The sequence below is a fragment of the Podarcis muralis genome, chromosome 17, assembly GCF_964188315.1.
Source record: "Podarcis muralis chromosome 17, rPodMur119.hap1.1, whole genome shotgun sequence".
NCBI lineage: Eukaryota > Metazoa > Chordata > Lepidosauria > Squamata > Lacertidae > Podarcis > Podarcis muralis.
In genome coordinates, this window is record NC_135671.1 from 21,692,954 (window position 1) to 21,711,603 (window position 18,650).

An 18,650-nucleotide genomic window follows, 5' to 3' on the forward strand; every position below is an offset into this window, starting at 1 on the left:
ATATATTGCAAACATAAGGATATAAACATGACTTCTTCAAAATCGTATGATTTCCAAAGACAACAGTCTTTATTTTAAAAAGGAATTAAAGTGGCAACCACAATTATTAGATGCCTTTCTAAAAAGAAGGGACTTTTGAACAGAATGTCTTTGATATATGTATCTTACCTTGAGCTAGTCGTTCAAGTCGTTTTCCATGTTCTGGAGGGATAGCATACCTAAAATTTACATAAAAAGAAAATAGAGAAGAGTTCATAATCACTGTCTACCTGCAAGAGAAATCTGCATAGCTAACATAGCACACACAGAACATTCATTTTACGTATTTTTAAAAACCACCTTTTTTTTACAAAATAGAATTCGAAACAGCTAACATCAAGTTTTTTTAAAAAGCAACAAAAAGGTTCTCTGGGTGGCCTACAATAAGTAAAAAAAAACCCTGAAAGACAAAGACAAAATCATTAGGAAGTGGGGAAACCCACAATAATCAACTCAAACAGAATTCAGTGCATTCCCCAAAACTAAAAACAGTTGTTGTTTTTTACAAAAAGCTTACTCAACATAAGTTGTTTGAAACACCTGGTACCAAAAGGACCAGATAAGACTCAATTGGAAGGCCTTTCTGTAACCAGGGTGCTACTACTGAAAAGGCCTGGTCCCAGGGTTACACCCACAGCCCTCTGGGAAACATGCTTCTCCTGACTATTAATGTGGGCTTGAAATATAGGGGCTTCTTTTTACTTTTTCTGAGAATTGTTAAAAACTACATGTTGCCATTGACAGGCTAGATGCCACATGTCAGTTTATAGGCAATGCATAATGAGTCCTAAAATATCACCAGTGAAAATGTCATTCTTTTCTTGCTTGATATTATTTGAGCTGCTTTTAGTTTCAAATGTTAAGTACCTGCTGAGTGCTAAGCACATCAATAATAACGTTGACACTTAAGATATTTTGCTGTCAGTGGATACCCTTTCAGTGTGGATACACTTTTAGTGGATACACTTCGGATTTATGCTTCCCACCCCCCACCCCCTTCTAAATTTTGATATTTAGTTACCAGAACCGGGATTTCTTTATTATTATTAAAACTTTAGTTTGAGAAACCAACCCCGGATAGGCAAGTGATAGGTGATTCATGTTATCAAAAACTTCTCAACAAAGGTTTTTCCATCAAATCTATGGAATCCATTATTTTATAGTGGAAGAATATGAATCAAACTCACGGGCAAGATAAAGTCACATGGTCTCTGTTAATTATGCTAAAAATGCAAGAATTTCCAGTGGGGTAGTTGCCTTTCTTGAAGCAAAAACAGTAAGAGATTTGTGGCACCATAAAGACTAACAACTGTATTATGGCACAACTTTACAGTCAGTTCCATCATCTTCATGCTAGAAATGTAGTTTCAATTGTACAGCATAGCTGTTGAAACTGTGTATATGTCTATTAAAACTGTAATATAAAGTATTTTTAAAAAAAGAGAACGAAGGGGAAAACCATTACCCAAGGATTATTTAAATAACTTAAATAAGAGGGTGTAGTTATTGGTCCTTATATAAATAACACTGAATACAACCTATTCAAGCACCCAATTTCCTCAATACTTTTCAATTTGCCCCCTTTCAAAGTGCAATTTCCGTACAGAAAACATGGGCCATTAAGATTTAAGTTCACTTATTTGCATATATTATGTACTGTTTGAATATTAAAAGTTCCACTCATTTTAACTGAATTGGATTGCACCCAGAAATGGTTATGTAAGGAAACCACTGTTCCAGATTATTGGAAGCACTGATTGCCTGTATGCATATGTGTCTACTCCAGAACATTGTTCACCCTAAATTAATGGTAAGGTAATTTACAGAATATAGAATATACATCCAAATGGCTCTTAAAAACATTTCTCTTTTTGAACAATATTTTTCATCAAACTTACTTTGCAACTAATGGAACCCATACTTGACCATAAGCTGAAGTAGCAACTCTCACTGGGTGACAAACAGATTGAACGTCTTGTCCTTCATAAGTAACTAATGGACTTTTAGAAAAGCTCAACCAAAAAGAAAAAAAAAACACCTCTTCCAGCTTTAGTACAATATATGAGTTTTCAGATGAAGCATGAAGTCCCAAAGAACATTTCTGTATGTGTGTTCATAAACTGCTTGAGCAAATAATTCGGCTCTTTGGTGTGTTGTTGTTGGAATATACCTTGCATATTATGATTTCTGTAATTTTGTGAACTACTGTGACATAATTTTAAAAAGTTCATTTAGTCTCTGCTCTGCTACAGCTGGGTATAAAGTTTGTTGAAAGTAAGCTCATTTCAGTAAACATGTACAGTGGTACCTCGGGTTAAGTACTTAATTCGTTCCAGAGGTCCGTTCTTAACCTGAAACTGTACTTAACCTGAAGCACCACTTTAGCTAATGGGGCCTCCTGCTGCCGCCGCACCGCCAGAGCACAATTTCTGTTCTCATCCTGAAGCAAAGTTCTTAACGCGAGGTAATATTTCTGGGTTAGTGGAGTCTGTAACCTGAAGCGAATGTAACCTGAAGCGTATGTAACCCGAGATACCACTGTATCTGAATTTGAGGTGTCACTACCATTTATTAAAAGGACCCATGTATCTCCGAGAATAAAAGTGAGTCAACACCAAAATTAAATGCAGCAGTCAGTGAGGCAAGATGAACTTGCACTTCTGTTCCAACTGATATCAAGAAGCCAATGCAACAGGGATGCCTAGGGAGAATGGTATAAAGCACAATCATAACCATGTCTAATCAGAAATCAGCCCCATTGAATTCAATGGGACTTACTCCAAGGTAAGTAAAGTCAGGATTCCAGTCTTAATCTTTTTTATTGTATGATCAAAGCAATCAGGTTCTAGAAGAAAAGGGGGTATAAATAAAAGGAGGCTACTTCCTGTTTTCATGTGGTTTAAGGCTACCCCAGCTTTTCAAAATGGGTTTCCAAGATCTCTGGTAGGAAAAGGTGCCTTAGAATGTCTGATGTGTATTTATAGGAGTCCTCTGGGTATGTTTAGCCTCCAATTTTTATTGCTGCAAAACTATGGGAAATAAACAACCCCTCGGATCACTAAGTGACCTCTAGGACTATTCAAGCATAGTATTTCTTTACCAAATACTCAGGATTGTAATCCTATACCATTTAGGCACTTTTCAAATATTATAGTACAACTGCAGAGATGAATCCACAGCAAAGTGTTTCCCACGTTTCCAACGTAGCATTTAAACTGCATTTTTATTCTTAGATATTAGTTTGATGCACTGGAATAAAATAAATCTGAAATCTGTTTTAGCAACGTGATAATAAAACATATAGTTTCCACATTAAATTATATGAATATTGTATTTATTGTATCATATTTTGACTATCATTGAATAAACCTGATGTTTAAATTTGAGCTACCTACTTTTAAAATGTTCAGCTGCATTATCTGAAAAGGGTGCTTTGCTTTACTGGAGTTACAATACAATTCAGTTTATAAAAATCAATCATTTCAAATCAATGCATACAATTAAAAATGAAAACCCCAAACATATTTTACACCAATGATGTGAACCTAGAGTGCTGTACATCATTACTGTCAGGAAAATAATAGCTTTTTTGCCCATTTAAATGAAAGCAATTAGCCTTGAAATAGAAACTGGTCAACACACTAGTAGTTCCGCAAGGAAGAAGTGCTACATATTTGTTTAGTGCTTGGTGCTTCATTCTCATCTAAATACAACTGAAAGGGAAGTATTGGTAGGGCAAGGTCACATAACTTTGGCACTGATACAATTTCAAAAAAGAATCTAAAGCACAATGCCATTAATATCAATACCACTGCATTACAATATTCAGCTTCCTTTACACAGAATACAGAAACTATTTTTATTCCCAGATTCAAATATTTGACCTTGGAAATAAATCCCATGCTTTTGACTGTAACTTACTTCCCAGAAAGCTTACTGTGGTGCCTTTAGCGATACAGTGGTACTTAATTCGTTCCGGAGGTCCGTACTTAACCTGAAACTGTTCTTAACCTGAAGCACCACTTTAGCTAATGGGGCCTCCCACTGTTGCCGCGCCGCCGGAGCCCGATTTCTGTTCTTATCCTGAAGCAAAGTTCTTAACCTGAAGCACTATTTCTGGCTTAGTGGAGTGTGTAACCTGAAGCATATGTAACCTGAAGCGTATGTAACCTGAGGTACCACTGTACTAGATATATACTTATATTAAAATGTACAGGGTGCTATTGAAGTAAGTTTTATGCAGATCCACTGAAATTAATGGACCTAACTTAGCCATGTTTACTAATTTTAGTGGGGTTGCATGGAGTAAGACGATGGAATATCATCTGCAGCTCTCTGAGTTTCACTGGAGAAACATGGCCAAACATGTGTAACCATGTTGCGTACTTGTAACGTCATTTTAGTTCTCATGCGTTCATTTATATGGGCTCTCTGGCACACACAGCCTCACAGCTGATTACTGTTGTGATACTGCAGCTTCCTAATTTATCTGTATCCCCTTCTACCATCTGATTGCCCATTGTGTCCCTAGACCTTTGTTACCAACAACTTAATGCCTTGGCAGGAGCTAAGCATTCTGTGATATCACAGGAACCAGCCAATGACAGCAGTTGGAGCAGCTTTTTTTTAAAAAAAAATCAAATCGGTAAGACTTATAGCCTGCATTCAGGCCTTTTAATTTGCATATCACTGATCTATTGGATTCTGCCTTTAAAAAGAAGTTATTCTGATGTTTAAGGGAAGGATTGGAAGTCATTGGGGAAGAGCTGCAGTTCAATGGTAGAGCATCTTCTTTGCGTGCAGAGCTCCCAGGTTCAAACTTTGATATCTCCAGGTAGAGTTAAGAGAGACTCCCACCTGAAACCCTCAGAGGCACTACCAGTGCTGAGCCAGATGACCTAATAGTATAAGGCAGCTCACTATGTTACTATGGCTCTGCAGACATTACTAGTCTGAAATTCCCATCATCCCTGACTACTGACCACGCTGGCTAGGACTTATGGGAGGTGGAGTCCAACAACATCTGGAGGGCCACAGGTTGCCCAGCTCTACTTTAATGTATTCTTCTTTCCTCGCAAATCTCAAACTCCAGATGTTTTACACATTTCTGACTGGGCTAGATCCTTCTGTTATTCACATACAGTGCCCTGAAACAAATGCCTGCTTTTCTCCTTTAACCTTCAGAAACCAATAAACATTTTGGAAAATTGATTTTCCTAAAGAGTTAACTTGCCATGATTTCGGTTCCCCAAAGTGGAGGTAATTAATGCTGTAGAGATCCATATCTTCAGTATGCCATGCAAATGTTGTCTTCCACATGCCAAAATACAGATATGGGGTGTTGACTCCCTCAATTGAGATTCCGCAGTCTTCTTCTACGACATCCAGTATAGTATTAAGATGAGCGATATTCCATTCGTTAACGTTCTGGAAGGAATATACGGGGACACAACTGATCAATGTTAAAAAAGATAAAAAGGGGGGGAAAGATATGAGCAAAAGCAAACTTGCACCATCAGCTTTTCACTGAGAGGGCAAAATTCAAGACAAAAGAGAGCTGTCCCACAGGACTTGAGGATGACTATTTGTATATAGGACAAAGGATGGCTTCAGATACATGTTAAAAACAAAATCAGTCTCTTAGCAGCAGTTACTATTTCAACATTAGTAGGAACTACTCTTTGCTCAAGCACTGTCATTTCAGTATTGTATCTCTTGAACTAGGTATACTTTTAAACAAAAAACATAACAGGAATAGGAGTTAAATACTGTACTGTGGTGGCCAATTATGAAAAAAGGTGCAAATGCAATAGCTCCTTAAACTTTCTACCTTTTTTGTAGCAGAAAACACACACAAATCTGTTGCACTAGACTAGACAAAACCTAAGAAAAATATGTCTGTTATTAAGAACTCCATAGTTCAGCTTTCTTTGTAGAACTCCACAATTTGTTCTAAATGACAGCTACTACCTTAGGATATTTCCAAGTGTACAGAAGAAGACTTCATCAGTAAACAAAACAGACAGTTATATCCATGAAATACAATGCTATCAGTGCTTTCAAGAAGTGCAGTTATTACCACAGTAAATCATGAAAGAAAGGTTTGCTTTGATTTTGCAGCTTTCTAGAAATAAAAGCATGAGTTTATACCCTATCTTTAATCCTCTGTTTAAGATTTTACTACTACACTTTTCCCCATTCCTCACCCACCCCCGTAAAATACTAGATAACTATTGATAAACCTATTTTCTATAAATATATTAACTCTGATATCAAAATATCACTAAATTTAGGGGTCGTATACCTCTGACTACCAGACACCGAAGGCAATTACTGGGACGGACAATCTTCATCATGCCCTGTGAACTACCTTGGTGGTTGTTGAGGAGCTTAATAATAATAATAATTCAGGAGGCATACTTTTAGCTTTGCTCTGCAGGTAACTTGCAACAATTACATGCTCTTTGTAAGCAGTACAGAGGAAGCAAGACTTAGCATAGACTGGTTGCAGTCATTGGGTTGTACCCAGTGCCAGTCATACTCAGAGTGGCCACAATGAAATGAATGGAACTATGATCCATTAATTTCACTGGGTCTATTCAGAGAATAACTTAATTGGATACATGCCACTGAGACATCTTACTTCATGGGACTGAGAAGTGCAAAACTACACATGTATTCTAAATGAAACTTTAAATGAAAGCACAGGCCTCAATTCAGTTTGATTTACCTGGGCAAACAAAAATTGCCTTCCGACTTGCACTCCCTCCACCCTCATTTCTCATATGAGGCACCTCTGAAACTCAAGTCCAAAACAGTATGAACTTAGAATCCCTTAACTTGATTGGCACATGAGATTCACTGTTGCAGGAAACTTGGGGATATTGCTACCTGTTCTGAAGCTTCTCCCCCCCCCCCCCGGCCTCAGTTATTTGTCTCAGATGCCTGTCCCCTGAAGCAAAGTCCACCTCCCCACCCACCCTGAGACCATGTTGTTCAATCTCTCTCCAACAGGCTGTTCCACAGTTCAGTCTCTGTGATTCTCCTCAAAGGCCTGCTAACATTTGTTCAGTCTTGTGGTACATCCATATGAGTAGACTGCTGCAGCCCATCTAGACCCTAAGACTTGCTTCCTCTACGCTGTTTCTTTGCCTCCTTTCAATCTTTGTTATTTTATTCAGGTGAGTTAGGAACCTTGAGTTCCCTTAAATGAAATAATCAATTTTTGGACCTATATTGAGAGGGCTCTAAGGAATCAAATTTGCTTGCTTCAACAACCCATGACAATCATAGTATTTTCCCTGCAGCGAGGAGCAGCAACCCAAAATCCATTCCCCGTTGAGCTGGAAACTTTGGTCTAATGACAACTGCACACCCTCAGGTCACGGTGAAAGCCCAACCTTCTCCTCTGGTTAGAACAGGCTATTACTGGCATTTCAATATCTCCACTTCTCCCTAACTCCTCCATTTATTAAATCTCATTATCCTTCTGTCCTTGCATGGCTCAAATATATCTAATTTCATTCAAGCATTCCCCTGGAGCATCTAGCCCTACAGTTCTGTCTTCCGGATCGCTAGTGCCAGTCCCTGCTCTTTATACAGCAACAACTAGACCCTCTGCTTTCACCTACCTTTGTTTCCATGATCTTAACAAGTGTGAACTATTTACCCAAACATGAGTTTGGGTAGCCTAGGTACAATCATGCTCTAACCAACCATTTTACTCTTCAGTCATTCAAGCCACAAAGCTATTTTACTCTTAAATGCCATTTTAGTGCTGCAATTAACCAAACATTTTTTTCCTCTTTGGAGCCAAAATTGGGACTCAGTGGTTCTTCCTAATTCCTCCAATGAATTAAAGTGACTAATGATGCAGTGCAGTGGGTGTGCAACGACTCTGGATAAAAGATCCCAAAATATCAAGCCTCCAAGGTTGCACATGTAGACATGGATGTTCATGTACAACGTGCGGTTTAGAAACATGTGACGCCTTGGTTACAGCGCACTGTTGAAACTGAGTACTAGAAAAGACAGATCTTTTCTGTACAAACGTTCAAACTAGGAAATGGTATATGTTTCCTGGACACTAGTGGCTAACAACTGGTGCAAGCTTCCATAAATCCAAGTGGGCTTTGAAGTTGTGTTACTCGAACAGCAGTTTCCTATGACACCTGGGAAACCATTTTAAAAAGCAGAATCCTGTATTATATATGGCACAGGGCTCGGCTCTCCAAAGCAAAATGTAAAAAAAATCCTCTGGATGATTCCAAATAGCTCCTTGACTCACTGACTTTATTAACAGAGGGGTTGTTTTCTACAGATTTTGCACTGATTTTAATGCCACTCAAGTTTAAAGAATTCAGACATTTTTATCATGCATAATATGAACCATCACAATGGAATGACTGGTTGGAATTTTGGAATATTCTGGTTGGATTTTTTTTAAAGGAAGCATTATGGAATAAAAGCCATAATATAATGTTGAAACTACATTGCTTCCATTAGGTCTTCTGCATTGCTTTTACTTTTGATAACACAATTCAAATGTTTCATTTATCACATATGGCTTCTCATGAGGAAATAATTACACCAAGCACTTTTGCTCCTTCCATTGCCTCATTTCTAGACAGATTGTATTTTATCCATCCTTATTGAATACATGAAAATCCCTAATTTGAATAAATTTGATTCTAAATTGAGAGATTTCACTAACAGCACAACACACATGAAAATGTTTTCTTGTGCAAGGCCGCCACCTGGTGGCTGAAGAAAATATACGTACTGTATATCAATTGTTCCCTCCTAAAGATGCATAAATATCAAGACTTCTCTAACAACTTTTCCCTTTGCATTCCTTTGCATGTTAGAAATGTACCTAACCTCCATTTAACCCAGCACCACTTCTGTGTTTTATTTTTATACCCTTCCAGACGTTTCCTTCAACTTCTTTGCTTTCTGTCACCATTTTCCCTGCCTAACTTTTCATTATGTAGTCATACCTCATGTTACGTTTGCTTCAAGTTGAGCGTTTTCAGGTTGCATACCGCGGCGACCCGGAAGTACCAGAACGGGTTACTTCCGGGTTTCGCCGCTTGCGCATGCACAGACGTGCAAAATAATGTCACGCGCATGCGCAGAAGCGCCAAATTATAATCACATAATGCGGGTTGCGTTCTTTTCAGGTTGCGAATGGTTCTCCGGAACGGATCCTGTTCGCAACCAGAGGTACCACTGTATTATTCTTGGGGGTGTCTTGTGCTTCCTTTGCAACATGTTATATTCATGCTTATTAAGAATGGAAACGGGAAATAAATTATGTAGCTCCTTCAGAGATGCAGAAGAGGAGACATAAAAATCATTGTACTCCACTAAATTCCCAAAGGCTTTAGAACTTTATAGTATCAGCGGTTGCCAAATCAATATACCTCTATTAAAAGCTTTTCTCCACCATTTGGGATAGCTGGCCCAATTGCATTATTGGCCTTCTTGCATTAAAATGCCGAAATGCAGGGCACAGGACAAGAGTTCAAATACTGCCGTTTCCCTTCCCTCTGGCTGTGAGTTGTATCACGTGTCTTCTTTCTAAGCTACCGGAAGAGGAAGAGAGCTTGGTACTCAAACAACTTGTAACCCAAACACTGCAAACCCGGAAGTAAGTGTTCTGATCTGCGAACTTTTTTCAGAAGCCAATCGTGCTCCGTTTTGAGTGTTACGCTTCCGATTTGAGTGCTACACTTCCGTTTTGAGTGTTACACTGAGGTCTGTCTCCTCTTGCTATTTATTTTTTGTTTTTCTGACTGTGTGGAACCCAGCTCAGCTACTGATCGATTGGTTGTGTGACTGCAGTACATTGTTTATTGATTTCATTTTATGGATCAATGGTCTCATTAGATAGTAAAATTCATGTTAAATTGCTGTTGTTCTTAAAAGTCTGGAACGGGTTAATCTGTTTGCATTACTTTCTATGGGAAATCACACCTTGGTTTTGGAACCGATTTCCGGAATGGATTAGGTTTGAGAACCAAGGTACAACTTTAAACTACTATTGGGACAATTCTATGTACTCATACATAGAAAAAAGCTCTAATTTATTTTTACTTATTAAATTTGCATGCTGCCCGTCATCTCAAGATCTCAGGGCAGTTTCACAACATAAAAATATTGTGTTCAGTGGGCCATACTCTCAGGTGGTGTGTAGACTGCAGCCTTTGCCTTTGCATGTCACACCCACCTTCATCAAACATTCATAAGAATGGGGAAACTGCAAACTCATCATACAATGTGCACATGCACTGAAATAAATGGAAATCAGATAATAGTTAAACTATGGGTCTTTTTTTAACAATGCAACTTCAGCTAATTTTTAAGGATGACTGAACAGAGAGCCTACTTCATTATATATGCTTCCGTTAATATCAGCTCCATAGATCGGTGCCACAAAAGTTAGATTTTTCCAGTATTTGCGCTCCAAGTCTTCATAGTCTAAATGTCTTGGGGTACAATATCTGAAAAGAGAGGAGAAGAAAGGAATTAGTTACAAAAGGTCAGCAGTTATAAATTTGTTGTGTGTCTTGTAAAACCTATGTGATTATTATTATCAGGGGTGACATGTTATCACACCTGAAGTGAACAAGGAACTTTAGATATTATTTATGGGGAGGGGAGTCTTCCTGCAAAGTTTATCTAGTGTACTGAAAGTCCCAAGAATCTGGCTCTATTACCAACTAATATCAAGAACTGGCTGAACTCTCCAAGCCAACAAATTGTGCTAGGTGACTTGGTGTTTTCCTTCTCCTATCCCTCAACCTCACTATGCCAATGCAGACAGATAATTTTGAAGCACCTCTAGCTAAAGTACATGAATATAAACCAGAGTGCGAAAAAATAGCATAGAAACGGTTTGTATGCATTCATCTATTTGTCTCATTCCAGTTATATTGTGTTGTAGCATAGGCCTTTTGAGCAAATTCATTTTTCCAAGCCTATCTCAAATGCATATGCTATTTCCTATAATCTATGCAGTCTCGTTTAATACCATAGTTCTTCTCTGACTGTTTTTAGTGGGCTTATCTTGCATATCACAAATGTAGAAAACCAAATACAAGAGTTAGATACGAGATACTATATATGAACCATAACCAAATATTGGAATTTTTGGAATAAAAGTAATTCTTGCGACACTCTTAAAAGTAATATTAAGATAATTCATATTTCACTTGACTTAACTAGAGTTGCTAGCTTTGCTTTGCTGAAAGGTCTTTTGTCTGGCAACTCAACAGTCTTCCAGCAAATGCAGTAGGAGTTTCCTTTCCTTCTGCAGCCCGCTGCAGCCCTCCACCTGCTCCAAAAGATTTCCCCAACCATCCAGGCTAGATTTTGGGGAAACACCAGGCACTTCAAGTAGGAGGAGAGGAAGTCCAATTGTGCAAGCAGGCTGACAACATTCATTGCTTCTAAATTGAAATCAAAATACTGCTATCAGCTTATTTTCTAATAGTTTTAGGCAGCCTCCTACCAAAGAACCAATAATATAAAAGGTATATCAATATAGTTTCTAAAGTGAAACATTCCCTATCTCCAAAAGCTGTGTGACCTTGAGAATAGAAACTGTCTGCGGAACAGCCTGTGTGGAGGGTTTGCAGAAAAAGTGGAAGGGTAAAAATTAGAGGAATGTGTCTTTATTAGCCCTTAGAAGCCATGTATTAAGGAATTTTATTGAATTCTATTGGGGGGAAATGCACACATGAGCATAAGTGTGCATTTGCATGCATTCTTAAACTATAGCTTTTATTTAGAAACCATAAACTGCAATCTATAGATTACCTACAGTATACATGACTTAATTACTCTAAAGTAAAACTGTAACTTAAGCATGCAGCCACATAATCTCCACCTTGTGGTGGCACCGAATGACTATACCTACTTGTCACTGTTGGCAAGGTGCCGAAACTCCTTCACAGTCATTGGCTTTTTCTGAATGTTGTACTGAGTGAAGAGCCCTGATTGCCCGGTAACCATCTGTTGAATTGGAGCTGGTATAATCAGAGAATCAATGTCATCATAGCATTTTCTTGGCTTCCATTCCTTGGGGGGAATCACCTAGAAATTTAGAGGAACAGCATATTAACAGGAGCCAGTGTAACTTAAAAGAAGGTTTAAAAGGATGAAAACAAAGAGTTGCATTTAATGAAATTCTATATAAGGAAAGCCAGCAGTATTATCTGGAAAACTCAACATTCATGTAAAGCCAGTAGATTTGGTGGCCTAATGGCAGATATTAGTTGCCAGAATGCTGCTTACCAGTGGAATTTTCTATTCGTTTTCTTTGAACAGCAGCCTCCTGCTCTATAGTATCAGTGCCAAAGCTTCTTGCTATATCTCAAGAGGGAGTCAAAAGCTTTGCTAAATGTGCATTATTTGGTCCATAATAAGGCCAGATTATCTCTTCCAAATATTGCTGGACTATAACTTCTGTGATCCCTGGCTATTGGCCATGGGATTGATGGGAGTTGGGAGTCCAACAGGATATGGAGGGACACAGGTTAGATACCCCTGGCGTGCAGCCATAGTGCCCAATGTTTTAACAGAGAGAATATTTGATCCTGGATTTTAATTTCTGAAAAATGTGTTACATTGTGTTAAATATTACCTTATGCATGATAGAAAAAGAAGGTGAAAATAACAGTGGCATAATAGCCACAGGCTAATATTTGTGTTAACTCCAAATTATGAATAAAGGCCAACCTATGCTAACTCTGAAGGGTTGCAGGTGGCGCTGTGGGTCAAATTACAGAGCCTAGGACTTGCCAATCAGAAGGTTGGTGGTTCAAATCCCCGCGACGGGGTGAGCTCCTGTTGCTCGGTTCCTGCTCCTGCCAACCTAGCAGTTCAAAAGCATGTCAAAGTTGCAAGTAGATAAATAGGTACCGCTCCGGCGGGAAGGTAAACAGTGTTTCCGTGCGCTGCTCTGGTTCGCCAGAAACGGCTTAGTCATGCTGGCCATGACCCGGAAGCTGTACGCCAGCTTCCTCAGCCAATAAAGCAAGATGAGCACCGCAACCCCAGAGTCAGTCATGACTGGACCTAATGGTCAGGGGTCCCTTTACCTTTATGCTAACTGTTTTATAAAAGAACTGTCAGGCATTCTATATTGCATTTTGTTTGTGGCAGTGAATATTAAACTAATTGGCTAAGATGCCATAATGGCACAACACATTCACAAGTGTTCCAAGTACTCTGGGGACAAAAGCACTTGGAACACTTGCAGATCAATTTCTGTAAAGGAAGGGAAAGTTGTCAGTTTGCAAGGAATTAAAAACCCCACATGGGGCTCTTGGGACAAGAATAGCTTTTCTGACAGCCAGAGGATTGGAAAGAGATCCTAGGACAAATTAAAGGGCAGGAATTCAGAGACGAGGTAAAGGAGGTGTGAGAATATTTTTAGGTAAAGAACTGCATTACTTAAGTGAAAAGCTGCCAGGGACTACTTTCTAGTAGTGGACAGGGCCAGACCCACACACAATCACAATTCATGTGAACTGTATTGTGTTTTACATGAGTTTTGAATTATCTTCCATGAATGAGCTAATTGTCATTTGGACTAGAAGCTGTTGACCTCAGTGCTTCTCTTCACCAAAATGAGTGATTTACCAGAACAATTTATGGCTTAATTCTTTAGTAATATGTTGCCTTTTACTTTTTTCTGGTTTAATTTATCTGCCTTGCTTTTATACATGGCTGTAGTGAGCACAGGGATTTGTATTTTAATTGTAACTTGCTCAGGAATATTTTAAAGAAATAAACTGTGTGTTTTATACATGTGACTTAACTTTGCAAATTACAACTGCTCTCAACTAGTGGAACTTTAATTTCTTCTTGCGACACAACTGTAGTCTGGATTGTGTAAGGATTGTGTTTGTTGGCCTAGGTTCATGGACAGATACACTGCTTGATAGAAGGATACTTGTAAGCATGTCGACAAATTGTATACTTTAACAGCGTTTTTCCCCCTGCTAGCCCAACCCTCCACGTGCACAGTCTTGGAAGTTTGTGCCCTGTGCCAAATGAGTCCTGACTCTTGACATGCTGAAGATCACTGGTCTACAAAATTTAGATAAGGTTTTCCATATTCAGGGGTTCTGGACCAAGACCAAAGTACAGTGGTGCCTCGCAAGACGAAAATAATCCGTTCCGCGAGTCTCTTCGTCTAGCGGTTTTTTCGTCTTGCGAAGCAACCCTATTAGCGGCTTAGCGGATTAGCGCTATTAGCGCTTTAGCGGCTTAGCAGCTATTAAAGGCTTAGCGGCTATTAAAGGCTTAGCGGCTAAAAGGCTATTAGCGGCTTAGAAAAAGGGGGGAAGCGAAAAAAATCGCTAATAATAATAAATTATTATTATTATTATTATTAGCGGTTTAGCGGCTAAAAGGCTATTAGCGGCTTAGCGGCTATTAAAGGCTTAGCGGCTTAGCGGCTAAAAGGCTATTAGTGGCTTAGAAAAAGGGGGGGAGCGAAAAAAATCGCAAGACGTTTCCGTCTTGCGAAACAAGCCCATAGGGAAAATAGTCTTGCGAAGCGCATCGAAAAACGGAAAACCCTTTCGTCTAGCGGGTTTTTCGTCTTGCGAGGCATTCGTCTTGCGGGGCACCACTGTAGTCTACACCACGGAACTAAGCTTGAACACACTTGAACAGTGCCTTGAGGGATGCTGGCATATGGTCACAAGTTTTTCTTTTGTTGACAAAAAGCCTGAATTTCTTCAGGGGTGGACTTTGGTAATATGGTGCCCTGAGCAAAGGCAAAATATGGTGGCCCTGCCCAAGTATTTCTTATTTTCACAATAATTCCTTTAGGTACAGTTTACCCATATTTTTACCTGTACATTATCTCTACAAATAAAGGTATGATGATGCACCCCCCTGGCTCAGCACCCGGGGGGGGGGGGACTGCTCGCACCACCCTAAATCCATCATTGATTTGTTTTCTAGATAGACATTAATACACTGAAGGTCTTTTTAAAGTGCTTTCAGACTGGATTGTCTTTACATTAAACGGCACAATTCTAAAATACATGACAAAATTAATTTCAGCAAAAGATGCTGCCCCTTAAAAGAAATTGTGAAAATGTAGGCAAGTAAAATGCTGAAATTAGTACATGTCTCTTCATTTATGTACATCAGGTAAAAACATATGACAGAAGTTTTAGCCATGTAAGGACTTCAGTAAGATGCTCTGCACAAGTATTTATTCCACAAATTTTCAGAAAATGTATGCACACTTGAAAAGGAACTAAATATTGCTTAGGGAGGTAGAGAAACCGTGCATTTAAGATGTATGCATAAAAATCAAATATGTGCATAGCAATTCTCATTTTCATGACTATTAAGCATGCACTTGTGATTTGGGCTACACGGTGTGAATATTCTAAGAACATTTGCATGCTTTTCTTTAACTCAAGGTCAGTGATGATTTTTTTAAGGCCACAAAGCTCAAACTATTTTAATTCTCACAGTATCTTCTCTTGGAGCCAACATGAATAAATTTCTGAGAATTTATATTTAACAACATACCACTGTACTCTACTACCTATGAAAACATTTTGAGTCAGTTTCCATCCCAAAGAATTTCAGTATTATAAGTCATACATTATATAGTAAAAAAAAACTGGTTCTGAAAGGAAAAACAACACAGAGATAACTAGTCCAAGGTCACCAAGCACTTGGCTTCAACAAAAACAGCACCAGAAGCCCAAGGATCAGCAGTTGAGCAAGCCTGAAGACATGGAGATAGAAGCATCCCCACTTCCACACTCTCCAGCTCCTCAGCCCACCCCTACCTCTCATCTTCCATTCTTGCCAGCTGATGCCCTGTGATTCATGCCTTCCATGGGTAGCAGCCTGGACGCTAAGAACGAGGTGCAGCTTCAAGTCAACAGCTGTGAGCCACCAGGATCCTGCTGAGGCTCAGCATCTTTATCATAGCATCTCCCTACCGCTTGGTGGATTCAGCTAGCTGCCCCATTCCCTCCCTCTACCAGCAACCTCATCTTCTGTTACCATATAGGCTAAGGTTCAGCTGAAGAAGCTGGAGATGCAGCTGGCAGATGAACCATCATGCAACGAGAGCATCCCGAGCATGGAGGCACTGCTGGACCTCCTTGTCAGGAGTGCGTGCAGGAGCCAGGCCCTGTGACCGGTAGGGCTTCGCAGGACTGGGGCTTTCCTAAGTTTGTTCTCAAGAGGCAAGGTGTGGCCGCACAGGTGAGGCCGATTGGTAACTCACAGCACCTGATGGCAAGAGGCGGGAAGGGATATAAGGTCAGCATTTCCCTTTGGCTCATTGCCACAGCAACATGCTTCCTGCCTTGCTACATGTGGCTTCTTGACTCCTTGCTTCCTGATCCTCAGACCCTTGACTCCTGGTTTCCTGACCCTCGGACCCTTGGCTTCTTGATTCCCGGCACTCTGACCCTCGGCTTCCTGGCTCCTGGCTTCCAGACTCCCGTTCCTGCTCCCACGCTGTCTTGCCCCCAGTCCCGACGTCCTCCGCCAGAACTTTGACCGCCCGTGACACTCCTGGTCAACCTCTACACAGAGTGCAGCCATGACTTGCCACTCCAGAAGGACAGGGTTGAGTGGGGATGGATCTCCCGATTATTGAGAGGGATGTGTGCAAGCTCCTCATCAATGGCACCTGGGAGGCTACCCAGAGTCAACCTTACCATCGGCGGTAAGCCCAACAGTCCCTTCATCTCCACCACGGCCCACTTCCTGAGGATACCAGCCAATGCAGCATCTGGCTGCCCTGGCTTAACAACAAGCACTATGTGTATTTTATGTATGTTTTAATGAAATGAAAAATGTCACTGGGGTGAGTAGAGCGTGTGTCTGAACTTAACTGTGTTTAGCTTTTTTTTTTTTAGTTGCTATTTTGTTAATGTTAGTATTTTATAGATTATGAAAGCTGTATTGTAATATGTAATTCGACTTTCGTTGCAATTATTTTTAGTTGCTTTTTGGCTAAGTGTTTTCTAGATCATAATTGTTTTATTGAGGATTTGTTAATTATCTCATAAGATCTATGTTTTTGTGATGTTCTATTATGCTTTATTATGTTATTGTGTTTATTGTTTGTAAGCTGCTATGAGACTCAGTTGAATGAAAAGCGGCACAAATACAATAAATCAAATAAAAATGTTGATTGCACAACACAGGTGGCCACTTAATCTGCTTGATAAGTAGATGACCCTCTGCAGGTTATCGTTTAAAATTATGTTGTATGCTTGAAATTCTACTCTATACTGCTAATATTTCACCGTCAATGTTAAAAGAGGCCCCTAGGACCAAAAAGCATGTATCCTTACTTCATCAACTTTGGATCACAAGTGCACCTTTATTTGTTTCAGTGTTCTTGTAGTACTTGATTAATCATTGTTCTCTGCTTTTTAACATGACTGCTGGACTGTTGCTTACTTTTATTCTCCTATTATTGTTCAGTATTATGTACCTTATTTTACTGTGTTGCTGCATTTGTAAGTCACTTTATGAATATTTTGATAAAAAATACTTCATATAATTTAAAACCATAGTATTAATAATATTAATAATAGACTAGGCCTCTAACAATGCAATCCAATGCCTCTCTACTCAGAAGTGATTCCCATTTAACTCAATGGGACTTTCTCCCAGGTAAATGTGTATAGGATTGCAACCTAAAGCGTGACTTTCAAGATCCTTTCTCTGTGAATTATGGACTAGGATTTCCAGAAGAATACAGTCATTACTAAAAATGCACACTATATTAAAAAACTAACACCATATGCAGCCTTTTAACATAGTCACTTCTCACTGATGAGATGCAGACCAGATAAATAGGACATTTTAAAAGAAAAAATAATTCTGGTTTTAATTTTCAAACTGCATACTATATAGGTGCGAGGACATACTACAAGTTTTAGTAATCATTATTCAAATAAAAATGCCAACACGTTAATAAAATGTTTTGCATCATGCATTACACATCAAATAGAAAAGATTACATGGTATGCTGTGTTTACTTTAGAAATAGGCCTGGAGGAATTGAGGACAAATAAGTTCAGCACTACTGGGGGGAAACCCACCCATCCCTATTATTACAACATACTTTACCCTGACCAACTATCCTGTTGTATTATAATGGCAGAATCCAAACACATCCATTACTAATTCCAATACAGTGGTACATCTGGTTACAAACTTAATTCGTTCCGGAGGTCCATTCTTAAGCTGAAACCATTCTTATCCTGAGGCGCACTTTCACTAATGGGGCCTCCCGCTGTGCGCACGCCTCCGGCACGCAATTTCCAGTCGCGTCCTGGGGCAAAGTTTGCAACCAGGAGCAGCTACTTCTGGGTTAGCGGAGTTCGTAACCCAAAGCGTTCATAACCAGAGGTAAGGTAAAGGGACCCCTGACGATTAGGTCCAGTTGTGGCCGACTCTGGGGTTGCGGCGCTCATCTCGCTTTATTGGCCGAGGGAGCCGGCGTACAGCTTCTGGGTCATGTGGCCAGCATGACTAAGCCGCTTCTGGCGAACCAGAGCAGCGCACGGAAACGCCATTTACCTTCCCGCCAGAGT

The 18,650-nt window shown here is 39.6% G+C and overlaps 1 protein-coding gene across 10 annotated transcripts in view; it reads right to left on the reverse strand.

The window, feature by feature from the left end:
• Positions 1–18,650, reverse strand: part of KDM4C (lysine demethylase 4C) — a 197,169-nt gene that overhangs the window by 167,323 nt on the left and 11,196 nt on the right. For all 10 annotated transcript variants that reach the window (XR_013391167.1, XM_077921529.1, XM_028713153.2 and 7 more), the window contains exons 4-7: positions 11,963–12,138; positions 10,430–10,544; positions 5,273–5,466; positions 169–218 (exon numbers count right to left, since the gene is read on the reverse strand). Coding sequence is in view for 9 of the 10 variants with exons in the window: in XM_077921529.1 (XP_077777655.1) it covers positions 169–218; positions 5,273–5,466; positions 10,430–10,544; positions 11,963–12,138 (535 nt within the window). In the remaining variant the exon portion in view is untranslated. The remainder of the gene's footprint in view (positions 1–168; positions 219–5,272; positions 5,467–10,429; positions 10,545–11,962; positions 12,139–18,650) is intronic.